Source organism: Trachinotus anak, unplaced genomic scaffold (assembly GCF_046630095.1).
Source record: "Trachinotus anak isolate AG129_WGS33_773 ecotype Australia unplaced genomic scaffold, CSIRO_AGI_Tana_v1 ptg000018l, whole genome shotgun sequence".
NCBI classification, from domain to species: domain Eukaryota; kingdom Metazoa; phylum Chordata; class Actinopteri; order Carangiformes; family Carangidae; genus Trachinotus; species Trachinotus anak.
In genome coordinates, this window is record NW_027273869.1 from 19,478,996 (window position 1) to 19,505,718 (window position 26,723).

General features: G+C 42.8%; 2 protein-coding genes across 4 annotated transcripts; one reads left to right on the forward strand and one right to left on the reverse strand.

The window, feature by feature from the left end:
- Nucleotides 1-10,772: 10,772 nt before the first annotated feature.
- LOC139634941 (adenylate cyclase CyaB-like) lies at nucleotides 10,773-14,985 on the reverse strand. The gene is made up of 6 exons (XM_071501722.1): nucleotides 14,771-14,985; nucleotides 13,551-13,713; nucleotides 12,881-12,982; nucleotides 12,669-12,794; nucleotides 12,092-12,133; nucleotides 10,773-11,167 (listed from the first exon to the last, which is right to left on the reverse strand). Exons 2-6 carry the CDS (start codon nucleotides 13,704-13,706, stop codon nucleotides 11,069-11,071), a joined length of 525 nt encoding a protein of 174 aa, XP_071357823.1. The 5' UTR covers nucleotides 13,707-13,713; nucleotides 14,771-14,985; the 3' UTR covers nucleotides 10,773-11,068.
- Nucleotides 14,840-26,717, forward strand: LOC139634937 (bestrophin-3-like). 3 transcript variants are annotated; one of them, XM_071501717.1, is made up of 15 exons: nucleotides 14,840-14,980; nucleotides 16,056-16,231; nucleotides 16,319-16,556; nucleotides 17,414-17,508; nucleotides 19,726-19,813; nucleotides 19,899-20,044; nucleotides 20,720-20,874; nucleotides 22,424-22,501; nucleotides 22,663-22,815; nucleotides 23,641-23,721; nucleotides 23,882-24,033; nucleotides 24,387-24,477; nucleotides 24,899-25,017; nucleotides 25,124-25,399; nucleotides 25,540-26,717. In XM_071501717.1, the coding sequence occupies exons 3-15, from the start codon at nucleotides 16,405-16,407 to the stop codon at nucleotides 25,910-25,912; spliced, it is 1,959 nt and encodes a 652-aa protein (XP_071357818.1). In that variant the 5' UTR covers nucleotides 14,840-14,980; nucleotides 16,056-16,231; nucleotides 16,319-16,404; the 3' UTR covers nucleotides 25,913-26,717. The 3 variants fall into 3 exon arrangements, with proteins under 3 accessions (XP_071357818.1, XP_071357819.1, XP_071357817.1); XM_071501718.1 differs by having other exon boundaries at nucleotides 16,367-16,556; XM_071501716.1 differs by having other exon boundaries at nucleotides 16,394-16,556.
- Nucleotides 26,718-26,723: the final 6 nt, after the last annotated feature.

Sequence of the window (26,723 nt, forward strand, 5' to 3'; positions counted from 1 at the left end):
TTAGGCAACTTTGGTTAAGGTCAGTGAAACATGGTGGTTTTGGTTGAATCTAAATAAACAGGTTGTGTCTGAAGTCACTGTGAAGGTTTTTGGTATTAAACCTGAACCAAACAGTTTAAAGCTCCACACAGTCTAAAGGTAGATGTCCATGTGTTTGTGATCATAAAGCAGGTCTAGGTTCTATATCAATACTGTGAAAGTATCAAAGCCTCAGTCCACAGAGAAATGCACACAGGCTGTATTCAGAAACTGAGCCTTAAAACCAGCCGTCAGGACTTCTGGAACTTTGTGATGTCACAACAAAACAGTAATTGCCCTCAGCCACACCCCAAGCTCCGCCCACCTGGACCCACCATCCAACCTTGCAGGATTTGGTTTCTCTGATTGTTTACCTGAAATCTGCTGTATTTTTACTGGAGCACTCAGAAAACAGTCAGCCAATCAGAAGAGACTCTGAGCTCCTCCCCCCTCCCAGCTCGGCTACTGCCAGGAATACAGTGTAATTCTGTGAGAAACACAGCTGCCGTCTCTGAACAATGCCACAGTGCTTTATTTACAGGTGATAAATCAGTGCGCCGGAGAGTGATGACGTTAACATGAGGCTGATTAATATCTTCGATCTGAAGTCACTGCAGAGGAAACTGAGAGTGTGTTGTCATTATTACTGTGGGGAGCAGTGAATGAGTGATTTCACACACAGACTTCCTGTTCGTTACCAGCTGTTGACCTTTGTCTCTGCCGTTAGCTCACCAGGCTAGTCAGCCTGTAGCATACTGGTAACCAGCTGGTAGCCTGCTAATAGCTAACAGCCAGCTGGTGTGTGTGTATGTGTGTGTGTAACCGGTGTGTTTCCATGACAACACAGAGAGCAGGAGGACATGTTAAAAACAACTCAAAGACTTGACAAAGATTAGAAGCACTTCCCGTCACTCACACTTCCTGTTTCCAGTCTGGGTTGCCAAGGAAACGGATGTTTGGCAGGAAAAGGCTGAAAAGGTGGACGGCACTGATAAAACACACACACACACACACACACACACACACACACACACACACACACACACACACACACACACACACACACTGCCTAAATGTGTGTTACTGGACTGTCTATAGATCCAGTTCAAACATCAGAAACTAAAATGTGTTTGAACTTTTACTTTTCCCCATCCATCAGTGGTTAGAGGTGCAGAGTACCCACATATTATTCTGCATTTAGAGAGAGGAGTGGGTGGCACTGACTAATTATCACATCATTGTTTCAGTTTCAATATGTTGCACTGTTCTGCAGCTGAAATGATTCGTTGAAACGAAGGTTGAACCGTCACCCGAGTCCCAGCTCTGGAACAGGTTTTCTTCTGACCAGTCTCCCTGCCCTCAGGCAAACAGAAGGCTGTCATATGACTTCCACTCTGTAGCCGCTCCACCATGAAGGCCTGATTGATGGAGAGCTGCTGAGATGGTCGTTCTTCCGGCAGGTTCTCCAGGACACGACTGAAGCTCTGTTAGAGCGACCGTTGGGTTCTTGGTCTCCTCCCTGACCAAGGCCTGTCCAGCCTGGGTACTCAGTTCGGCCCGATGGCCAATTCTAGTCAGAGTCCTGCTTGTGCCAAACGTCTTTTACTTCACTTTTACTGAGGCCACTGAGCTCCTGAAAAACACTTAGAGCTTTCGAAATGTTTTTATCCTTTTACTCTGATCTATGCCTCATCAGTTTTATCACAAAGGTCCACAGAGAGTTCACTGGACTTCAGGGTTTTAAATGACATGCAGTGTGAATCGTGGGACCACAGGTGTGAGCCTCTCTAAACTATGTCAAATAAATTCTGTTTGCCACAAGTGGGCTCTTTTCAAGTTCTAGACACATCTCAAGGATAATTCAGGCAGAGAAGCTGCACCTGACTGTGTCACAGCAAAGGGTCTGAAAGCTTTTGCAAATGAGAGGTTTCAGGTATTTTCAGAACATCTGTGGAGAGACCTGAAGACGACAGTTCACAGATGCTTCCCATCGAGTCTGACGGAGCCTGAGAGGATCTGCCAGGGAGAATGAGATAAACTGCCCAAATCCAGGTGTTCAGACTTTGAGATTTACTCGAGAAGACCTGAAGCTGTAATTGCTGCCAAACAGGCTTCTACAAAGTCCTGAGTTAAGGTTCTGAATACTTTTGTAAATGAGAGATTTCAGATTCTTTTTTTTTTTAATGAAAACATGTTTTCTCTTTGTCATTGTGGATTGTGAAGAGTAGACTGATGTGAAAAAGGCAATTTTATCTATTCAAAATAAAGTCTACTACACGATGAAGTGAAGGGGTGTGAACACTTTACTCTGGTTACACTTTTAAATCAAGGTTAATGTGACTCTACTGTTTTACATTCCTGCAATATTGACATTTGAATCTTCAGGATTTAAATTTAATCAAACTGAAACATATCAAACTGGGACTGAACTGAAGGGGATTTATATAGGAGGCCTATGAACCACCATCTCTCTGTATAACCATGCTGTTATATGGAGAAATGATGAGTGACACCTCTACTATATTTACCCTACACTTGCTTTAACATGAGTTTTTCTGGATTGCATGTTAATACCAGTTACAGTGATCCTGAAAATCTAATGTTGAGTTTTCCAGCATCTGACTGAATTTGTATCCGTCATGTATCTGCACCTCTTTCTGAGAATCTCCAGATCCAGATACGACTCAGCTGCACAGTTGTGGTCAGATCACTGAAGATGCATTTCATTGTTAGGTGTGAACATGGTGTGTTAGAGAGTGTGCGTTTGCCTGTGCGTGTGTGTGTCCTGGATCTGTAGCTCCCTTGGCCATTACCATGGTAACCAATGGCAGGATCTGATAATACACACAGTATTTTCTCTCTTTCTGACACACACACACTTTCTCTTGTCAAGTTTCTCACATCACTGGGAACCAAAAAAACTGAGGCGAAATCTGTTCAGTTTTTTTCTTTTCGCATTTGAACAAGAACAAAAATCCTGAAGCTGTGGAAACGTCCTCTAGAGGCTGAAATGTTCATTACAGCCAACAACGTGTAAGTGTAGGATGAACTGAACATCGTGATGATTAGGGCTGGAGTTTGCATTTTATAAAATCCTCTTATTAAATGTGAATTCCTTTAAAGCTCCATCCAGTCTAAAGGTAGATGTCCATGTGTTTGATTATAAAGCAGGTCTAGGTTCTATATTAATACTGGTAAAGTATCAAAGCCTCAGTCCACAGAGAAATGCACACAGCCTGTATCCAGAAACTGAGCCTTAAAACCAGCCGTCAGGACTTCTGGAACTTTATGATGTCACAACCATACACAGGCTCAGATCCTCTCTTCTGATTGGCTGACTGACCTGTTGTTACTAGAGCTCCAGAGAGAAGCCTGAGAGAGGAGATGTAAAACTACACTGACATGGTTTTTGGTTCTTAAAACCACAGATATATCTTCTGATGGAGATCAACACTTCAGATAAACCACAGAAGAAGAGTAAAATATTATAATATATATAACATTTTACTGAATCCCTGATTCAGTAAAATCAGGTTTAGGTTTACTTTTGGCTGGATGTTGACACTGGAGCAACTTCTATTGATATATGAGATACAGCATCTTCTTCTGGACCCTGGAGTTAAATAGAAGGTGTTTTTTTTTTTTTTTTGCTTGGCTCATGTTTAACATTTCTAGCGACTGATTTCAGATTTGGCTGTTTTTGTCTCTGGTAACACAAACTGTCACGACACGATGATCTGGACCGATCAATGACAGCTAACATGAGGTAAGGTCTGATGCACACAGATGGTGCTGGAGCAAATGAGGAACATTGTGGAGTCACTGTTTGTGAGGTCACTGCGGTTCAACAGCTGCGACAACAGGTTCTCAAAGTTTACTGTAGAGATTTATTTGTCCTATCGACTCTTGTCTCATAAACAAACTCTGCACTGTGGAGCAGCTTCTCTCCGTTCTCCCAGTGGTCAGCACTGTCAGGATGATTTGCTGTGGCCAAACGCTGCAAATTGTGTGTCAGAGTTCACCAAACTGAACTCAGCATGAAAGATTCAGATAGATTTGCTTCGCACCAGCAAGCAAATCCAAAAAAAGCTGTTGTCAGTGGCCTTTAGAGGAGAAGGATGGTCAAAGTTAGAGCGCTGAGGGAAAGGGCCGATGCTTAGGATAAATCAATCACAAATACAGTGACATTTAATTTAAAGGGCCAGTATACTCAATCCAAACTGTTTATCAGATATCGTCAGAAACAACCTCCCCTAACACCCAAACATCTGGGCCGCGTCGGACCATTTCTGCACCTTCCTGAGACCTGCCCCTCACTATCTTCAGAGACAAGAAGAACCAGGAGTCCTGCAACAGATGGTCTGACCCCCACAGAGCCCTGATCTCACCATCATGGAGTCAGTCTGGATCAAGTGAGGAGACAGAGGATGCTGACACAGCCTGAATCCACAGAGGAACCGTGGCAGGTTCCACAAGATGCTGGAACAAGCTACCTGCCAAGAACCTGAAGAGCTGTGCAGGTGTACCGAGGAGAACTGGATCCACAAATTCTCATTTGATTCAGGTTTTTTTTCTCTTTGCTTCAACTTTGTATGAAGTGGCATCATTTTGAACGGATCTTCACTTTACTTTTAGCTGCTAAAGCTGCTGCAGAGCGCTGTGGTTCTGACGGAGCGTGAGTCGGCCTCTACAGTCTGATGATGACTATCTGAGCATGACATGAAGGGAAAATGGTGGTTGCAGGTCTTCATGCTAGAACGATTCTGCACTGAGGTGGGACATGAGCGCAGCACTGTGGCAAAATCCGGCTGAGTGCGTTTCACCCTTAAATACCACGGGTCTTTAGCTCCCCAGGACTAAATTACATCCTGTCTAATTCTCTCATTTCACTTACTTCAGCACTAAACTCCCTGATATTCCTCAAACTACTCGTCTTTAACAATGTTCTGGCGTCAAAATGTAAGAAATGACGATTTTCTGTAAAAAGTATTTTTAGTACAAACTCTCCTTGTGTCACTGTCCTTCCTCTGCAGCTCAACAAGGACACACTGTCCTGAAACACGAGAGGGAGTTTTATTCTTGATTTGTCTAAATTAATCAGGTGAAGACTCAGATCAGCTCCAGATAAAGTTTTGAATAAATGTTTGCACAAAACAAGGACGGTGGATTTTGTCTCCCATCACCTACACAGGAAGCACATTAGGAAGGATGAAGAGGAGGAGCGAGAAAAAAAGCTTCACTTGGACACGTGACTGGTTTTAAACAGACGTGAAAAACTGTGAACCTGACGTTTAAAAAAAAAAACCCTTCCAACTGTCGCTAACGCAGCAGTTTAACCTCTGACCATCAACGCAGAGGTAAAGTCACTCAGACGAGGCTTAATGTGTTGCCATGACAACCACGTGATGTTTGAAGTGTTTCATTTTTCAGTCTTTTTTTTTTTTTTTTTTTTTTTTGGGCAGATCATCTCTTTAGATAGACGGTCTGAGATTACGGCCTACACACTCTCTGCTGTTCTTACATAACAAACACACAGAGGACGGTAAAGTGATGCTCGAGGAAACAGAAACAGGAAATAAAAAGATGAGAACGAGGGAGAAGAAGAGGAGGAAAGACAGAAGGAAAGGAAAAGGAAAAGAGAATAAAATTTAAAAAGGGAAAAGCAAAGAAAAGACAGGAAGGAAGGAAAGGAAAGAAAGAGAGGAGTAAATAGGGCAAAGGAGGAAGAAAAGGAGGGAAGGAGAGGAGAAAGAAAAGAAAGAAAGAGAGAAGAAGAGAGGAAGAAAAGGGGAAAGGTAAGGATCAAAGAGAGGAAAGGAAGTGAGGAATGAGTGAGGAAAGGTAAGACAGTGAAGTGAAGTGAAGGAAATGAAGACATGAGAGCACTCAAGGAAAGGAAACAGAAAGGAGGGAATAAAGGACAGAGGGAAAGAAAATAAGAAAAGGGTGAAGGAAAGGAAGTAAGGAGGAAAGGAAAGGAAAGAAAGAACTGGAAGGAAAGGAGATGAGGAGATGAGGCATGGAAAGGTAAGGAAAGGAGCCAAATGAGGGCAGAAGGGAGGGCAATGATGAGTGGAGGAAAGGAAAGGCAGAAATGAAAGAGGGGGAGGAAAGGAAAGAAAAGGAAGGGAGAAAAACAGGAAAGGGAAAGAAGAAAGGAGAGGATAGGTGAGGGAAGAGAAGGAGGAGAGATGAAAGATGGAGGAAAAAGGAAAGGAAAGGAGGAGGAAAGAAAAAGGAGGAAAAGAAGATATGAGAGAATGAATGTAAATGAATAAAGGAGAGGAGGCAAAGAACCAAATGAAGAGAGGAGAGAAGGAAAGGAAATAAGGAGAGAAGTGAAGGACATGAAGCGATGACAGATGAAGAGAAAAGGAAAGGAAGCAAATGGTGAAGGAAAGGATGAAAGGATGACAAGAGGTAAAAAAAAAGGTAAAGTGTAACGAAAATTAAGTCACGACTTTTAAAGTTAAAGACCGGCAGCAAGTGACACACACACACACACACACACACACACTGCACATATCAGCAAAAACAACATTAGCCAAACACACATGCATTCCCTCTAACACACACACTCAAACACACACACACACACACACACAGAGAGCTGCAGAGAGACTCACCCAGAAGATCACCGACTCGTTCTCCATGATGATAAACTGAAAAGAAAAGAAAGGACTGATGGAGAGAGAAAGGGAGGAAGAGATGATGGAAGATGGAAAAAAAAAGAAGAGGAAAAAGAAGAAGAAGAGGAGGAGGAGGAGGAGGTGTATCCGGAGACGAAAAGACAGAGGGAAGGAGAGAGAGAGAGAGATGAAGAGAGATGAGGAGAGAGAGAGGGAGAGGCAGGATGAGTGGAAGGCTGGTCGGTTCAGCCCACACACTGCTAGCATGACACACACTCTGTGCATACGAGTGTGCTGGTGTGTGTGTGCGTGCGTGCACATGTGAGTGCGCACGTTGTCTCCCACTCCAATGCGTGGGTTAGAAAACACACCACTCTCTCTCTCTCTCTCTCTCTCTCTCTCTCTCTCCCTTTCTCCCTCACTTGTGAGCGAGAGAGGGAGCAAGAGAGGAAAGAGAGAGAGAGAGGGGGTAAGCAGCGTGGGTGTGGAGGAGCGGCCCCGTCACCATGGCAACGATGCAATAGCAAAAAAAAAGAGGGGCTCAGCATCCAAGTATCATCATCATCATCATCATCATCATCATCATCATCATCATCATCATCATCATCGGCCAATGATGATGAGCGTTGGTGCACGACAGGAAGGAATAAACAGTTATTTTTCATACATTGTTTGATTTATTAACATTCTTCTAAAGTCACACCCGACCAATCAGAGCACACGTGACAGCGGTCACATGACTCATGTGAACCCGTCAGTCAGGCGGAGACGTTGGAGGCTGAGGATCACTGACTGTGTTTACACCGACTGCAACAATCAGACTGTTGACATCAGTCACTGTGATCAGCCTCATACAATCCTCCATTCATGCTGTTTCTACGCAGAGGGGACACGTGACACCGGCGGCTTTATACAGAAACACATGTTAGAGTGACGGCTTAATGCTCCTCACAGCTCCATTCAGACAGACCAGGACCAGGACCAGGACCAGGACTGGGAGGTTCATGGTCCTGGTTGACCCTGGTCTGCTCCTCAGAATGTATCTCCACTGGTGGAGAACTGGGTGTTTTGCTCCTTTCAGGCCACAAGAGGGCAGAACACACGGACAGGATGCACAGCCCCAAGCAGTTTTCAGAGAGTTACCTTTAAGGTTGTTCAAGTCTGAAAGGGGCTAATGTTACACAGCAGTGTTCACTCACTGAGCACTTCATTAAGAACACCTCACTGACACTAGTTCCTCCTTTGCTCTCAAACAGCCTCAGTTCTTCGTGTCTCGAATCCACGAGATGTTGGAAACTTTCCTTTGAGATTCTGCTCCATGAACCACTGGATCCAGGTCTGGAGACCGGGGAGGTCACTGACGTTCACTGAACTCACTGTCATGTTCATGAGACCAGTTTGAGACGACTTTATCTTTGGGACATGGAGCTTTATCCTGAAGGAAGTAGCCGAGGGAGGGATGAACATGTTCAGCAACAGTACTCAGAGAGACTGAGGCGTTCAGACCAGGACTGATGGGTGTTAAGGCCCAAAATGAGACAAGAAAAAACTTCCCACCATCACGCCACCACCAGCCTGGACTGTTGACACAAGGCAGGTTGGGTCCATTGATTCATGCTGTTGATGCCAAACCCCATCATCTGCTGCATCAGCAGAGACCCTGATCCATCAGACCAGGTCTTCAACTGTCCGGTGTTGGTGAGTCTGTGTCCACTGCAGCCTCAGATTTCTGGTCTTGGTGACAGGAAGTGGAACCTGATGTGGTCTTGCTCTGTTCTCTTGTTCTTGGTCCTGTTGTAGTCCATCCACCTCCAGCTTGGACGTGTTGTTCACTCTGAAGCTTCTCTGCTCCACCACAGTTGTAGAGAGTGGTTATCTGAGTGACTGTAGCCTTTCTGTCAGCTCCAACCAGTCTGTCTGTTCTCCTCTGACCTCTGACCTCTGTTCACTGGATGGTTTTTGGTGTAAGATGCACCTTTTCGGCACTTACCCACACTTGTGGTGACACTTCAGTCTGTCTAAACCTCATTAAAATAACGTGACCTCATGTTGGCACCAGGGAAGTGTATTAACACTGACTTCAGGTTAGATTTGATGATGCTGAACTAATTTTATTGTGCTCATGAGAAAACGCTTTGACAGATCCCAAAAAGATGAAACAAACATCAGAGAAGCTTGTGTTGGAGTCAGGATCAGAACAAACAATTCTGCAGTTATTCATGTGGTTTGAAAGCTTCAGCCGGGTGTCACTGCATTTGTCTATATGAAGCATCAGCAGCGTCTAAAGCTCTAATCTCTGGCTTCCCTCCGCTACAGATCTACTGCTGACATCAGCTGTGACTGAGAGGAAATGACAGTTAAAGTAAAATCCATTTATTCCTGAATGAACTGAGACAACAGAGAGAGGAGATGGAGGCTAAATGTTCTCAATGACAACAGACAACAGGTTTGTGACACAGTGAAGTGTTAGTGGCTGAGAGCTCAGTGAAAACCACCTGCTATTAACATACAGCTAAATAAAGACAAACATTCAACAATATGACGACACATACTCAGCAAAAACAAACGGCACTAAAGCCTGATGAGTTCTGATAACACTGATTAATATTTTAATATGTAATTTTGACTAATTACTAGCCACGTTTCCATTAACCTGCTTCATGTGCTTTGAACTAAAAAAAACAATTAATGGAAACGTGAATTTTGCAAAATAAAAATTGTACACTAGGATGAGGTGGTTTTTCAGACTCTTCAACAAAACAATATTTCATAAAAGTGAAATGGCAAAACTTTGTACTTGTAGTGAATGTTTGTCTATGTGCTTGTATTTAATTTATTTGCAGTGTGTTGCTACTCAAGTACTGCTGAAGAGTTATATTTATAAAGAGTTTAATAAGCAGGAACTTTACCCGACCTAAATTCACCTGGATAAAACAGGTAAAAAAGACAAATTACAGTTTTTACTCATTTCAGTTCACACACCTGACAGCTTCATTTACCAATGACTGATTAAAATTTAATGTAATATCACACACGCTGCAATTCAATACCTGGTTCACCTTCATATCAAAGTGATCACTGAAAAAACAACGGGGGTCATAAGGAAAACAATTATTTACTACAATTACGCATGAATTTATGAACATTTATATCACATTTTTGTCACTGCTCAGCTGCCGTACATAATAACTCCTAATAATATCATGAATTAATGAATAAGGTGTAGCAGCAGAAAATGGATGGATGAGTGATTAATCTTTCATCTTGCAGATTAAATTAAAAACTTTCTTTGTTTTCTGAGGAAACTCAAATCAAGACCTGCAGACATCCTGTGAAACTGAAGATAGAGCAGCAGCAGAGGATCATGTTATCAGCAGTTAGTGTTACTGAAATGAAAACACTCACTGTACAAACAGCCTGTTGGCAGCTGAAGCTCTGTGTTTGCCTGTTGTATAGTTACAGCGCCCTCTGCTGGAGTGAAGCAGCCTGCACACAAATATTTAATTCCCAAAAGTTTGGTTTCTGAGTTTAACACAACTGATGAACAGCAAAACAAACAAAAAAAAAGAAATAAAGCTGAAATCTCTGAGGGAACATCTACGACCTGCAGGTGAGATGTTTGTGTTCACAGGATAAAACTGAAACAGACTCAAACCTGTTTCTTTTCTTCTCTCTGGGAGTTTTCAGCTCTGTTAGATAAAAGTTTCCCACTGAGCTGCAGATCTGTATTTGGGGATTTACATTTTAATTTCAGGCTGAACACACAGACTGATGGCTGACTGTATAGTTACCATGGCAACTGCCCACCTGCAGGAGATTAAAGACCGGTTTGACGTGTGCTGGAGCTCCACGGCTCGTACGGCAGAGTCGGACTTAAAGGTCCATATTTTAACTTCTGTTTAATTTGAAGTGTTGACATATTTGTGGTTTTAAGAACCAAAAACCATCTCAGTGTAGTTTTACATCTCCTCTCTCAGGCTTCTCTCTGGAGCTCTAGTAACAACAGGTCAGTCAGCCAATCAGAAGAGAGGATCTTTTGTTAGCAGGCTGCTTCAGACGAGCCAGTTTTACATTGTTGTGTTTGTGTTGCTGTTGTAAGTTGAATCATTCAAACGCAAACAGATGTTTGTTTGAACACTGGCTCATTTATTTAAAAAAAAAGCTTTTTCAAACTTTACATCTCAGTCCAAGACGACAGAAAACATTTAGAGAACGTATAAAAACTAAATACACTAACCCTCGTACAGCAGAGCAGATTCTATTCTAAGTGCTCTGGTTACAGTGTAACTACTGTGTGTAACTGTTGTATTGATTACTGTTTTCTGATCAGTTTACTCTACGTACTGTTTAGTCGTTGCTGTACGTTGTCTTCATTTCTGCACTGACGCACTTTGCGTCTTCAGTTCAGGTGTGTGTTTGTTTTATGTCTCTTTTTGTCCCTTCAGTAACAGATCCATGTAGGCTCCAGTCACCAGACTCTGCTGAGACACACCTAACTGCTCCATCAGATCCTCAGCCACCTAGAGAAACACAAGCCAATGAAAAAAAAAGTCTTATCAAACTACAAAACTCCACAGATTAAATTAAACTATTTTAAACGTGACGTTTTAAAGCTCCATGTTTTAACTCCTCCTGTGTTTATCTGAAGTGTTGATCTCCATCAGAAGATATATTTGTGGTTTTAAGAACCAAAGACCATCTCAGTGTAGTTTTACATCTCCTCTCTCAGGCTTTTCTCTGGAGCTCTAGTAACAACAGGTCAGTCAGCCAATCAGAAGAGAGGATCTGAGTCTCTCTTCTGATTGGCTGACTGATCCAATAAAAATCTAGTCGATTTCAGGTAAACACTCAGAAAAACCAAATCCTGCAAGGTTGGATGGTGGGTCCAGGTGGGCTTTGGGCTGTGACTGCTTTGTTGTGACATCACAAAGTTCCAGAAGTCCTGACGGCTGGTTTTAAGGCTCAGTGTCTGAATACAGGCTGTGTGCATTTCTCTGTGGACTGAGGCTTTGATACTTTCACAGTATTAATATAGAACCTAGACCTGCTTTATAATCACAAACACATGGACATCTACCTTTAGACTGGATGGAGCTTTAAACCATTTGTACTTGAGGTTAAATGTGAAATGATAGGACAAAAACTCTATCATTTAACAGCAAATCACAGATGTAAAATTTGAGACCAGATTCTGATCCTTCATTATCAGTCATGTGATGATTTGCACCGTTTTAATGGGCCAGAAACTCACAGGCTTCAGTTAGTGTTCAGAAGCCTTCTCTTTTTACTTTGTGTTTTAGATTTAATTTTAAATAAATAACACTGTCATCTTGGAATCACTCCCATAGTTTATAAACGTCTGTTGCCGTCTGATAAAGTGACAAAGTGCTGCTCTTGGTCTGAACCCTGTGAGTCTCCACTGTGCCTGTGAACTAAAAACCCACCTGCTGTCCCTCTTCAACCGTCTGCTCCGGTCGCATCACAACCTGAACACAGAAGCACACACAGGTTACTCAGCCGGTCGGTCAGTTTACACTCTGCATTCAGGTTCCTCTGCCCCTGGTTTGTCTTTCAGGGCGACTCAGCTCTGTAACCTGCTGCTCTCTGTGCTCTCGCCTCCACTGGGAAATCTCACATAATTTCAACACAAAATTTTCAGATGATGCTACAATAACAACAACATGTTGTACAGGGTCATAATCAAGCAGCGACCTCCACTGAAGAGCCAAAAGCTGCAGTTCCTCTAATGACCACTGGAGTCTGGCTCCAGATAGGGGCGGAGTCAGGCACTGCCAACATGGAGTCAGTGGAGCAGCTCACTCTGATTAAAAACTGCTCTTTACAAACCTGTGGGTGATGTCACGTAGGCTCCGCCCATCTTTATTTACCTTTTATGGTCATAACGCTGTGATGACATCACCACCTCCAGATATGTCAGAAATAAACAGACCATGCTGTGGCTGCTGAAGGGGTGTGTGTGTGTGTGTGTGTGTGTGTGTGTGTGTGTGTGTGTGTGTTGACCTCCAGCTCCATGTAGTGTCCCAGTCCCTCCACTGTGTCCAGGTGAACTCTGGTCTGACCAATCATAAACAGTCGTCGCTCCTTCCGCACCTCCCCTCTAACCCCGAGGGCGTCTGACAGCACAGTCTACACACACACACACACACACACACAGTTAGTAACCTGGTCAAACACACACTTATTGTTGCACACACACACACACACACACACACCTGCAGACTCTGTGGGTCGTTGGTTGGACTGATGGAGTAACGAGACAGTTTGGGTCCATCAGTGTCCGGACGCTCGTAGAAGATCAGCTGACCTGAGCCATTCTAACAAACAAACAAACAAACATACAGTTAGTCAGGTTCACATGGAGACTAATGATTTTGTGGATGTGTTTTTTGAATCTAATATTACTTTGTTTTTTTTTTATCATTATTATGTAATTTTTATTTAAATGTTATTTTTTATTTCACTGATATCAGATCAATAATTTAAACTTACAAATCTATCTTTTTTTTTTTTTTTTTAGTTATTTTTTGGGCTTTTAATGCATTTATTAGTTAGGTACAGTGAGAGAGAGACAGGAAAGTAGGGGAGAGAGAGAGAGGGGATGACATGCAGCAAAGGGCACGGGTTGGATTCAAACTCCGCTGTGGTTAGGACGAAGCCTTAAAGGTCGCCCTCCACCAGGTGAGCCACTGAGGCGCCCCGCATCTAACATTGTTGATCATGGCCTTCAGTATCTGGGTCAGATAACTGGTCAAAATTACAGTGTTATTCTTCCAGTGGCCACCAGGTGGAGCTCACAGTGCAACCTGTGGTGTTACAGGTGGTGATCTGTCTGTTACACCACACGACAAAATTACACACACACACACACTATACTGTATGTACCATAAAGTCTCGCAGCTTCAGTCGTCCTTGGCTGCAGTTGAAGAAGGTGTCATGCTGCCTGATGATGGTGCCCTCTGATTGGCTGAGCTGGGCAGCCTTCTCGGCAAACTGCGTCGGGTCGCTCACTTCAGCTTTGATCTCCACGTTGGATGGCATGGCTCTACTGAGCATGTGCAGAACAGGGACAGAGAAAACAAGAAAACTGATGAGGAGAAAAATTTTAATATAAAACACTTTAAAAAGGTCAGTGGGTAAGTTAAACAAATATCCATCAACCTCAGTTTGTGTTATTGCACCAGGGGTCAACAGTTCGGTTTAACTGAAGGCCTGTTTTTCCAGAGCAATTTATCAAACAGAGTTTGGTGATGTTGTGAAGTAGTGTGGCATCATGGGAGTTGTTGTCTTCACCACTATTGCAGTCATCAAAGTCAGTTTCTCCTGGTTAGGATTCTTTCAGTCTCTATCGTTCAGGTTAATATCGGTGATAACACTGAATAAAGTAGTTTTAATGTTATAAATCTTTTACTTTTGTGTCTCTTATTTCTCTGATGACTTACGATCCAGACCTTCAGGAGGTTTTTACCAGGAGCCGAATTCTCCACAGAGGTCTCCTCCTCTCCAAAACAAATAGACCAGGGGATTAAATCCAGTAAAAACACTGAATGAAGGAGCTTCATGTTAAAAACCAGTGTTTCTCTAATGCTGTTTGGTGAAGCCGAGCTACCACTAACATTTGCTCGGCTTGTTTCTCTGATAACTTAAGATCCAGACGTTCAGTAACTAAAATCCTTCATCTGGTTAAAATTTATAGTTGACCAATAAAAAGTGTCTCATCAAATGTGACTTAAAAGTGGATTAAAAAAAAGTTTTGAGTTTCAGTTCAGACAAACACAACACTGACGCATGCGTACGGGGGACACAACGTCATTGACAGGCGACCAAATAAAACGAACCGTTACCTGATTTCAGAAAAGATTTATCTGGGTTTGAAATTGATGGAAACATCTGGGGTAATGTAAATACACAGCTCAATACATATATGTTAATATAAAGCGCAGGTCTGGTCGTTTTTAGACATGTTAGGCCCAAACGCTGCGCAGTGTGACTCGGTGCCACAGCCCCGGTGTTTCCGTCCGCAGGTCCCAGTGTCCCCGCCGACAGACGGTTTCCACCAGCGGAGACTCGCACCAACAGGTAAACGATGAACCGAGCTGTCTCACCTGCTCCTGTGCTTCTGCGGCGTCACCCGAGTCTGACCGATGCTGCGGCGGGGCTCGATTTTACCGCCAAAGCCTTCCTCCGGGGCGGGGCAGCGGTGATCTGAGAGCAGCCGCCACCGCGCAGAGGAAGCGGGGCACGGGGAGGAAACTGACCGCAGAGCAGCGCTGCACCGCGGCGGAGCGGGGTCCTGCAGGGGCCCGTCCCCATGGGTGAGTCTCCTTCCTCTTTATGTTGCGATGTTTGCAAACAACGAAATGATGCTTTACCTCCACCTGCTGGTCTGGAGGGGAATCTGAGCAGGCCAACAAAATCTCTATTTTATTTTATTTCATTTTATTATTTGTTTTACTTTTACATCTTTAAATGGGAAATGATAAAAAAAAATACCATGTTACATTTCAACAATACTGAAATTCATAAACCACATTTCAGGGACAGATTGATTTTAATTTAATTTTTGTGAGGCTACTGCACATGTTGCATCATGATCTTCATAAGATTTAAAATATTTTTTCAATGTGATTTTATATTTCAAGAAATATATCAAGAAAACAAGTTGATCTCTCTCCAATGAGGTTTGAAAAGTCGATAAAAATAGCAACAAAGGCACTGAGTTACACTGATTGTTTGCGCTAAATCATTTTGAAAGAGCAACAACCAGTGGGGAAACTCCAACTCTCGGCCGACCAATGTTGTAACCTTTTCACTCAGTCACGGGGCAGTCAGCTGACCAGTGGTGCGACTTGATCACTCAGTCAGTCAGTGACATTCATGTCTACAGGGCCGGCCTCACTGTTGTGGTCCAGACGAAAGTTATCAAAAAACCCCACTGTTTGCTCACCACAGCAGTTTAGAGTGTGTTAGCTGCACAATGGACATGTCTACCTGACTATATTAATGGAGAAGCTTTATACCTGTGTTTTCCTTTATTTCACGGTTTTAATTATCACTATGTTCTTTCTTTTTTCAGTTTTAAAAAGTGCAAACAAAATAAAATTATTGACACTGCTTCTCTCTGATTGGTCATTATTAAGACTTACTGGTATGACATCATGTCGTGTCTACATCGTTTCTGTTTATACATGTTTACCTCCACTGCTATCTATGCCAACACACACACACACACACACACACACACACACACACACACACACAGCTGAAACATGACTACATTTAGCTCGCCAGCTCATCAATATAACTCTGGACCTGTGTGTGTGTGTGTGTGTGTGTGTGTGTGTGTGTGTGTGTGTGTGTGCTGCCTGGCATTACTGGGCAACTGGACAGCATCATGGTGGAGAGAGACAGTGAGAGAGAGAGAGAGAGAGATAGAGAGAGAGAGAGAGAGAGAGATGGAGGGGGGCGGCAGTGGCTAGTTGGCACTTGGCAAAAACAAATCAGGAAAGAAGAAGCCTGACGAAAAGCACCGCTGAGGAAAAGAGAAGACGTCTGTGAGTTTTTCTGTGAGTAAAACACCTTGAAAATAAGGACAATGAATGATTAGATCCATAACAACTGTTGTAATGTTACAATAATAATTAATTTTCCAGGTTGTCACTTGAAAATTAGAGTAAAGAGAGACAGCTGGGGGCGTTCAGGTCCGTCTGTTTGTGTGTCTGTCTCAGATCGTCTCAGGATGACCGTCACCTATTCCAGTAAAGTAGCCAACGCCACCTTCTTCAGCTTCCACCGCCTGCTGCTGCGCTGGAAGGGAAGCATCTACAAGCTGCTGTACCGAGAGTTCACCCTGTTCGTTCTGCTCTACACCGTCCTCAGCGTCGTATACAGGTCACACACACACACACACACACAGGAGAAGCACCTGAAAGGGAGCACATGCTGAACTTGTGCATTATATTGTTGTCTTTAAAGTTATAATACTGATGTGTTTACAGTCAGTGATTGCCGCTCTGTGCAGGCTGGTGGTCTTTAGGGTCACGAGGGAGTCACGGGTCTCGATGCAGCATGTTGTCCATGTTATTTTGTCTCATCGATATGAGCCTCACTGTCAGAGCTGTATGTTCATATTTACACCATTTAAAGAACAAACTAAGACAGTTTAAGACTGTGATAATAATCACTGGAAAAGATAAAATCTCTTGTTTATGTTTTTATTGGCAAATTTTTTCAGGAAAAACTGAAACAAAAAACCAGCTACACAAGAAATAAACAAGAACCTAAACCAAACAGTGCAGATTAAACAAAATGACAGTATCATCTTATCAAAGGCTGTTAAAAGAGCTAATTGTAAGTTTTGCTATTGCTACATAGCTAGCGTTAGCACTGACAGCTCTTTCCTCACCAGTTTTGCCGAGAGCTTCAGCCATTGTTGTGTTTAGAAGACAAAAGGTTAGAACACGTCCTCTGAGCAGCTTCTTCTTCATGGCAGACTGGACGCTACAGTGACGAGGTGGGCCGGCCGGGACAGAGCTAGCTGGTTAGCATGCTAACTTCAGAAGACAAGAAGTGATAGAAATAGCAAAACAAGGGAGTTGATTTCTGCATTTGGAGGAACTGCGGCTGATCACACTTCAGCACTGCCTGCTTCAACATTGGCTGGAGAGGAACCATAATTCAGATTTATGTATTCATTTGCAGTGGGTTATCATGAGTTGGCTGTGACCTCTGTGTCCTCTGACCTCCAGGCTCGTCCTCTCTGACCCTCAGAAGAGACTGTTCGAGAAACTTTCCATGTACTGTGACAAATATGCAGAGCAGATTCCTGTCACCTTCGTCCTGGGTACGTCTGACTGTTTACTCACCTGCACTGAGACGTCTCTGTATCTCATAGCACCTACTGTACGACACTCCCATCCTTATACATCCTTATAAATAACTAGAAGCACTGACATGCTGTAGCACAAGTGACACTTTGCAGGTGTGTAGTTGAGATTAAAATGAAAGTTCAAATTTCTAAGGTTCAAAATTTGAAGCTGTGTGGACCGACCCATGAGCTCTGAGTGCTCATGTAACTGTGAAAATCATGTGAAATCTTCTCTGAAAAGCAACTACTCACTAAACTCCTCAAATAAATGCAACAGAGTGAAAACTGCAATATTATAGAATGTTAAATATACAAGTACCATAATGAATGAATGAATGAATACACGTAATGATTGTATTCGTCACTTTCCACCACTGAATGAGGTCTTTTTGTTTTAGTAACTACACAAATCTTCAGCAGGCGAACACACAAACACAAATCCTCACAAAAGTCTTAGATTCACGTAGATATTTATTCACAGGATTCACAGAATTCAACCCTGATCCAAAATCTGATGTGGTACAACGTTAAGAACATAGTGATGGAGACATGATGGCGAATCTTAAACCATCACCATCACGTGTGTTAAAAAAATCCTCAGTTTTTGTAGGATGTTTAACCCCTGGTTAAGTTTCACCTGGTAGTACCAGTACCAGTACCAGCACCAGCACCAGCACCAGGTACTTTGGAGCCACAAGTCTGAACTAATTTAGTGTCAACAGCTGTTGCAGTGATGTGAGGTGAGGATCCTAAAATACTTTGCACAGATGGAATCAGGAGACTTAGAGCTTTCAAACAACATTGTACTCGCTCACGCTACCATGGCCACAGCGTCCCACAGGTGATCCCAGGTGATCCTGGACGTGTTATTATTAACTATCACAGGAGGAGACCGGCTAATATTAGTCCTCTGAGTCCAGGGCTTAACTCAACCACACTCACTGACAAATGAGTGTTGTGCTTGGATAATAGAGTATGAGGTGAACTGTGAGAGACTAAAAACTACCTGAGCACTAACAACTAAACTGAAAATGGGGAAAAGAGATTCAGGGATTACATATCCCATCAGGCCTGGGAACGCCTCAAGATCCCCCAGGAGCAACCAGAAAATGTAGCTGAGGAGAGGGACATCTGGAATACCCTGCTTACCATTCTGCAACCGCGACCCCACCCTGAATGAGTGGAGGAAAATGGATAGATGGATTAAAAAACTGAAATATCTGTGTAACGCTGCCCGAGGAGCACGAGGGGCAGATAGATGAGTGTTTGGTTGCCTCATTAGCAGGCAGCTAATGGAAACAGATCATTAAAGAGCAGAGAAGGGCTAAAAGCAGGATGAGTGTTTGTGCAGCTGATGAGAGAAAACACACACTATCTGTATGTTTCCTCGTTGTGTTTTTGTCAAAGTGAAAACAGCCTCGTGTTCCCTCAGTGCAGCGTTTCCTCGGCGTGAAGGGAAATAACTTCAAACATCTGCCATAATAAACAAAATGTGTGGTCTGATACATGTTCAGTCATAATACTCTGTGTCCCTTTGGGAAAAAAAACATCTGCCAAACATGGACGTATTATGACTTGATGGGCCCCTGGGCACAGACAATGAACGGGCCCCCACCCTCCTATAAAGGACCCCAAGAAAGTTTGCATCTTTGCAGCTGTTGTACGTGTCTTTGTAGCTGTTTTTAGACTCTTTGTAGTTGTTGTGCGCCTGTTTGTAGTAGTTTTGTGTTTCTTTGTGATCATTTTGTCTCTTTTTAGTTGTATTGTGTTTCTTTGTGTTTGTTTTGTGGCCCTTTGTGGTAGGTTGGCCTTTTTGTGGTCATTTAGCTGGTTTGTATTCTTTTTGAGTGTGTTTGTGGTTGTTTTGTGTCTCTGTGTCCTCATTATTATTATTGTCCATAATATAAACATTAGTATAACAAAATTTTTTATTAACATGTATTAACATCAAAAACATGAAAATGTTTATCTTTGTTTTGCATGTGAACGCTCACACTGCAACAGAAGTTTGTACATTTAACTTTATTATATTATATTGATCAGATTACATGTGTATGTTCTCCTCACATGTTGTGTTGTGTTGTTTCAAAATAAAAAAGAAAATGGGACGAAAAAACACTAAAATGTCAAATATCCTAAACGAACCTGCAGGTCCTGATGTGACTGATGTGAATGTGTTGGTTTGTGTTTCAGGGTTTTATGTGACTCTGGTGGTGAATCGATGGTGGAACCAGTTCGTTAACTTGCCCTGGCCCGACAGACTCATGTTCCACATCTCCAGGTACTTTACAACAACACACAGTAAAATATACAGTTTGTGAATTTAGATATTATCAGTGTTATTTATATCACTTTGCCTCCTCCAGCTGTGTTCAGGGTAAAGATGAATATGGCCGCCTGCTGCGCAGGACGCTGGTGCGTTATGTTAACTTGACGTCGCTCCTCATCTTCCGCTCCGTCAGCACCGCCGTCTGCAAACGGTTCCCGACCATGGACCACGTGGTGGAGGCAGGTGAGCGCCTCAGTGAACTGTGGCTTTGTGTTCAGCAAACAGACCAGTTATTATTATTACTGATGTACGTAGTATGAGACCACAGGCCCCTGGATGCCCCACCCCTCCTACACAGGAGAAAGACCCCCACACTGAAACACAGTGTCTCTTTTTGGTAGTTTTGTGTCTTTGTGTTTGTTTTGTGTAAGTACAGAAATGTTAACAGTCAGGGGGCCCCTGGGCCTGTACCTGCTCAGTAATACTTCAGTGCTGATACTGTACAGCCCAAAGGTGCAGCATGTGTTGTTCAGTGTCCAGTATGTGTGTGTTGAGTGTCCCAGCTGTGTTAGTGTGTCTGAAATGATGAAAGTCAGATGGAGTTCAGCTCCTTCCCGGCTGTGTTTCTTCCTTCCTGTAACCGTCTGATGTGGCCCCAGGGATCGGCTCGTTAGTGGCTGATAAGAGCTCCAGGAGAGCAGAGCTGATGGTGACGAGCTGTGTGTTCGGAGTGAAACCTCAGACTGCGACAACACAACCTGAATCTCAGTCTGTCTGTCAGGTTTCTATAATATCTCTAATGTAAAGATCTGTGGTCTGATGCGTCTCTCCACATGAGGAAGCTCCTCCTCCAGACTGATGTTCCAGCTGTTTACTTGTAATCACAGTGTTTCTACCTGCCTGTCTCTCCACCTGCAGGTTTTATGACTCCAGAGGAGAGGAAGGTGTTTGACAACATCCGCTCCCCTCACCTGAAGTACTGGATCCCTGTAGTCTGGTTCTCCAACCTGGCGTCTAAAGCTCGACAGGAAGGACGCATCCAAGACAGCATCGACCTGCAGAATATTCTCAATGTGACACATGGGATCACACTAAATATTTTATATTCTGTGTCCAAATATGGATGTTTGAATGTTTAGACATTTAGAGGGTAAAAAACACAACAAAAATGAGTTTACACAAAATTACTTAACTAGATCTGTCAAGACTTTGTTACCAAAAGTGAGCAAACTAATATTTACTAAAGAAGCTAATGTAAATTAGCTTCCAAAAATAAAACTTGATTAGTAAAAAACTATAGCAGTTAATGTATTACTAACAGAAGCTGACCAACTGTGCAATATCAAAATAAGATTACTACAAATTAACAATAAATCATTAAAATAAAATAAAACCATGTCACTTCACTATGCTAGCAAAGTCTTGGTAGCAGTAGGATGTCACCCACAAAGAAAATACTCCTTTCTCATCAAGTAAATCCTAAAAATTAATAAACGTTACTACCTGTCATACTACTGTGGACAAAAATACCAAATATCAAAATTATTGTGTACATGAAGAAAAAGCCAGTGTCAGAAAGTAAAACATAAAATGCTAATTCCTGCTAACTGCTAATATCTTGGCTAACAAAACTACTGTCCACTTTGATTTAGTAGCATTGTTCCTAAAAAATCTGTAACACGAGATCAAGTTAATAATAACAGAAATCAAGAGACCAAACTAAAAAAAAAAAAAAACCTGAGCCTGAATGTAGCAATGCTGGAATTAGCAGCAACCAAAGAGTCCACTCTGAGCTGGATTATATTTTATTAACTGCAAACAGGCTGTTTCTACAGTGGATTTTGATTCTGTATGCAGATCATTTGGAGCAGCTGTTATCACCCAAACACACACAGGACTTATGAGTCTGAGGAAACACCTCCTCTACGCTGCTGAACCTGCTTCAATTGGCAGAATATCATTGTGCAGATGCAGCTGCCAGATGTGTTAGAAACCACCAGCTCACGTCGTCAGCTGCAGTTGTTAATGTTCAATCACCACTTCAACTGCTTTGATGAGAGGTTGTATTTCTTCAGAAATACACGTGAATGTGATGTGACGGAAACGTATAAATCTCAGGTACAGGTCCCAGAGTTTTGTTTGAAACGCCGTGTTGATCACTGGTAGTCTGTTTTGTTAGCATCGTAGCTACACCATTAGAGTTGGGGTTAATTTTTGCCTCACATGCAATTGAACTACCCAAACAAGTCATTTGGGACGACCGAAGGGGCAACTAGCGGGGCATAACCGGGCTGACAGGAGGTGCTTTGGGCCTCAAGTGCTGCTCTGGCATGAGATTAGCATGGAGGGGTACATTAGGATACAAACATCCTGTCAGAGAGAAGGAGGCTCTTAAGCACTCAAAACACACACTTGTTCATCCTTCAAAGCCAATTTGGAGCCAGTCTGTTTGCCTGTGACCACATAAACCCGACATGTGGGTAATGTGACACCCAGCTTACTCTCAAAGGGGAGGGTGAGACTCTTTTTCCAATCAGCCTGTTGAGTGGCAGAAATCAGGGGGGAGGCAGCTGGTGCCAAACTACAAACCCTATTTAATTTCTGTCTCTTCTCTCTGTTCAGGAGATGAATCGGTTCAGGACTTGGTGTGCAACTCTTTTCGGCTACGACTGGGTCGGCATCCCACTGGTCTACACACAGGTCTGCCCTGTATCTGTTTAAAACGGATGTAGCTCATCTAATCACAACAGTAATCATCTTCCGTCATTACTGTAACTGAATCAGAGCTCTGAATCTCCCTCAGAGAGAGGGAGGGAGAGAGCGACTGCTGAACAGTATATTCTCTTTCTCTTTCCCATTAGGTCGTCACTCTTGCTGTCTACACCTTTTTCTTCGCTTGTCTGATTGGTCGACAGTTTCTGGACCCTGCTCAGAGATACCAAGGCCACGACCTTGACCTTTACGTCCCCGTCTTCACCCTGCTGCAGTTCTTCTTCTACGCTGGCTGGCTGAAGGTGAGATTATATTTCCTAACAGAATAAGTCAAGAAAATCTGCCAATAAATCCCATGAGCAGACCCCAAACAACAACGAGTGTGTCCTAACAACAAGTATTACGTGTGCAAGAAAGTCTGATATTTATTACTGCTCTGTGCCATACATACACACACACACACACACACACACACACATCTTTCTGCACCAAATACTCACTAGAGCATCAAAGGTGAATTAATCCGCTGCTGAAAATAGTCCCCAGCTTCATATATTTCCTCTTGTTTATTTGTAAAGGGGTGGATCTGGGAGATTTGTATCACTTTCCTTAACATCGCAAGATTGTGTCATTTTCTCAGGAGGTAACGTATAGATCTTGATGTAAAACATCAGACATGTTTATGGTGTTGAGCTCTTTGACTTTATACCATTTGGTGCTGATTCAGATAATAATCTGGAAAAATGACAGAATATCACACACCTGCAAATCTCTATGACTCTCTCCTGTTTGCTGAGACATAAACAGGCCGGTGGTTGACCTGTTGTCTATGTCTCAACCTTGGTCTGTTATATTAATAACACACCATATAAAGTTATTAATAACTTATGTGGTGGATATGAGCCGTAAATACTGGATGAGGTTGAGCTGCAAAAAAAAAAAAAACAAAGGTGTCACAAGCACTGAGACTGAAATTGTACATATTGTCGACTGTCGAGTGTGGTGCTATAAGAAAGGACTTGTTCATCCTCTGAGAAACATGAATGTGTGCTGTAGATTTTGTGGAAATCTGGCCTGTGAAACTTGTGATATATTACATGTATATCTTTACACATTGTGATTGTTAGGTAGCAGAGCAGCTGATCAACCCGTTTGGAGAGGATGATGACGACTTTGAAGCAAACTGGATAATTGACAGGAACCTTCAGGTTTGCAGCTGATCACTGCACTCACAAAAAGAATCTATCTATCTATCTATCTATCTATCTATCTATCTATCTATCTATCTATCTATCTATCTATCTTAAATAAAGATTCTAGACTAAAACCTTTGCATTCCTGTCACTCCCTGTTTACCTGTTCTTCCAGGTTTCTCTTCTGGCTGTTGATGAGATGCACATGAACCTGCCTCATATGACCAAAGACATGTACTGGAACGACTGCGATGCTCGCCCGCCGTACACACTGGCTGCTGCCGACTACTGCATCCCGTCGTTCCTCGGCTCCACCACCGACATGGGGTGAAGATACATACACACATATTTTACATACAAACACTGGATAATTTTAACCAAGCAAGCTGATTAGTTCAAGCCAATTGTCTGGTTGTGATTGCAAATGTCAGCAGGGATTTAGTCAGTGGGTTGGTAACTGTTGTAATAAAGATATATTCCCCTAGAGGGCAGACTCTTATTCATCAGTATGGAGTGAGTTGTTGTCCTGCTCTGTGTCATTTTTCAGCCCAATCAGTGAAGTTCATTGGGTGTGGTTACCTCAAGCCAGGCTTCAGTAATGTTGTATTGTCGTAATGTGACTGGCTGTTTCAAATAGTTTTTCATCCAAATGAAAAACTTTTATCCACCGTCTCTTCCAGACTCTCAGACATTCTCCAGTTTGATGAGGTGGACATTAGTGACAGTCATCCACGGCAACAGGACCCTATTCTGGCTCGGCGCCAAGAGTCGGTAATACAACATTTTTCTTAACTCTGCTGCCAAACTTATTTTTCATTCTTATACCATCTTTTTCATCCATAAACATGATATCTCAAAATCTATTAAACATATTTCACAGAAATTCGAAAAATAAGGTAATAGGCCAAAGAATCATGTAGGTCAATTCTATTTCAGTTTTTTTCAACCAAATATTTTCTCTAAAGAGCCCGTAAAATTTTTACATTAAATATAAAGGTTATAACTTTTTAATGCACCATACTGTTTAGTTAATCTGTAAAAAACAAAAGCAAATTTAAATGACTGATTGACATGATGTCAGATTTATAGCATTCATCACATTTGTCTAACTTTTATGAATACAAAAAATAAGAATAAAAAAATTTAGAGAATTTTATGGCTTTCTTGGAGTCCGAATTTTACAATGTTGCAGGTTCTTGGTCGAGTCCGTCGGCTGCTTAGTGTTCAGGAGCCTCCTGACCTCTGTCCCCCTCGACCCATCTTCAAACGGCACAGCAGTGATGCAACAGGAAGCTTCTTCCCAGACTTCAGGTATGGCATTGGTCCATTGGCCAATTTCCATTCCATCAATTCTAAAGATGGAGATGATCTTTATGTTTTCTGATGGTCATTGTGACGTCCATCTAATTCCATCCAGGCTCAATCCAGGTGCAGATGACTTGGCTCCACCCTCTTCCTTGGTCATACCCCCACCTTCCATTGACACCTTGTCCACCTTGAGGGAGGTCAGCAGCAACCCTCCATCCCCTGAAAGCTCACCCTCTGCTGTTTTCCCCCGGCTCATCGTCAGCCCACCGTTGTTTGGTGATGGCCATCACAATGGAGATTCTTCTGGCAACGCTGAAGTGGAAAAACCTCAGAATGGGCTGGATCGTTCCCCCACGGAGGAGGCAGCAGGCTTGGAAACTCCAAGGTGATGCATTCATTATTTTCTGCTCAAAGTGCCATCACTTTACAGTTACCACAACAACCAGCTGGTCTTTTTGCTAATATACTACTACTATTTCTTCTGTCTATCGACTGCTTTGACTTCCTTGCCCTATGTATTTCCAGGTCTGGGTCTGTCTGTTGTTCCCCCACTCAACTAGGACCAAAGGAATTCCGTTGGACGACTGCCCAAAATCCCCCTATAATTCGGCCACGGGGGCGCCAGTTCTCCCTCCAGTTCTCCCGGCAGACGTCGAAGGCATCAATACGCAGCCTGCCAAGCCCCAAGGCCCTGGGGAGGCGAAAACGAGGCCTGGCTCGATTTCAATCCCGAAGATCGCCCGGTCCACCAACGGACACTCTACAGCTCCCTGACCCTGAGTATGACCACAACTTCCAGGGAATAGCAGGGACTGAGGATGGTGAGACAGATGGAACCAACAACAGTGACAATGTCGAAAACAACAGCTTCCAATCACAGAGTTCGGAAAAGAAATGAGAACCACTCACGCAGTAACATAATTCTGCCCAAACAGAGCGAATCACTGAGCTGCGAACAGCATGACTCAGCAAGAGAAGTTGCATCTTTGACCAAGAGGAATGTTCTAAGTTGCTTAATTTTGTTGCTTTGATCAAACAAAGGCTTGGGAAGGTGGATATGCCAACCATGAATGTTTTGACGCTTGGAATTTTGGCTTACTGCTTGTTTCCAGTTTTGTTATTGGAGACAAAATACCTTATCCCTAATCCAAAGATGGTATATGAAGGAATAAAAAAATACAAGAAATTTCACACTCAAAAAAATCCTAACTTGGGCAAAAGAAATGGGAAGCGCAAGCAACAACCTTAGCATGAAAGACTGAGACACCTGTCATTCAAGCCGTGTCATGCCTTAACAGTGCACATTAGAAGAAGTGAAATTAACCGTAAGATGAACTTGACGTGGGAATAATGTGTTGACTTAGGCGTTTTCTCATTCACGTCAACACAGATATTTCATGGATACCACCCACTGGCCATCAGAAGAACTGCAGGCGAACACACTCAAGTACTGACTCCAAGACTCAACTGTGGTGAATATCGATTGGATAAAGTACTGGTGCTCAGGATTATTGACTGGACTTTAAAGGTTTCTAGAACAAAAATATTTTCTAGAACAAAATCTTCTGTCTTTATGTGGTGACTGTTATATGTGTCTGGTCTTGTAAATGTGACTGAAGTTGTGAATATACACTGTTGCTGCTGCCGAATCACTGAAAGCTAATTTTTTAAATAAAGTGACTGACTTGTTGATGGGTCACCAACATTGA

What these genes read in the sequence shown, in the direction of transcription:
- LOC139634937 (XM_071501717.1), top strand. Translation starts at nt 16,405, where the DNA reads ATGACCGTCACCTATTCCAGTAAAGTAGCCAACGCCACCTTCTTCAGC. An exon ending in TCCCACTGGTCTACACACAG is followed by an intron (nt 22,502 to 22,662) that starts GTCTGCCCTGTA and finishes CTTTCCCATTAG; the next exon opens with GTCGTCACTCTTGCTGTCTA. An exon ending in TCTACGCTGGCTGGCTGAAG is followed by an intron (nt 22,816 to 23,640) that starts GTGAGATTATAT and finishes TGTGATTGTTAG; the next exon opens with GTAGCAGAGCAGCTGATCAA.
- LOC139634941 (XM_071501722.1), bottom strand. Translation starts at nt 13,706, where the DNA reads ATGCCATCCAACGTGGAGATCAAAGCTGAAGTGAGCGACCCGACGCAG. An exon ending in TGAAGCTGCGAGACTTTATG is followed by an intron (nt 12,983 to 13,550) that starts GTACATACAGTA and finishes TTTGTTTGTTAG; the next exon opens with AATGGCTCAGGTCAGCTGAT. An exon ending in GACACTACATGGAGCTGGAG is followed by an intron (nt 12,134 to 12,668) that starts GTCAACACACAC and finishes TTCTGTGTTCAG; the next exon opens with GTTGTGATGCGACCGGAGCA.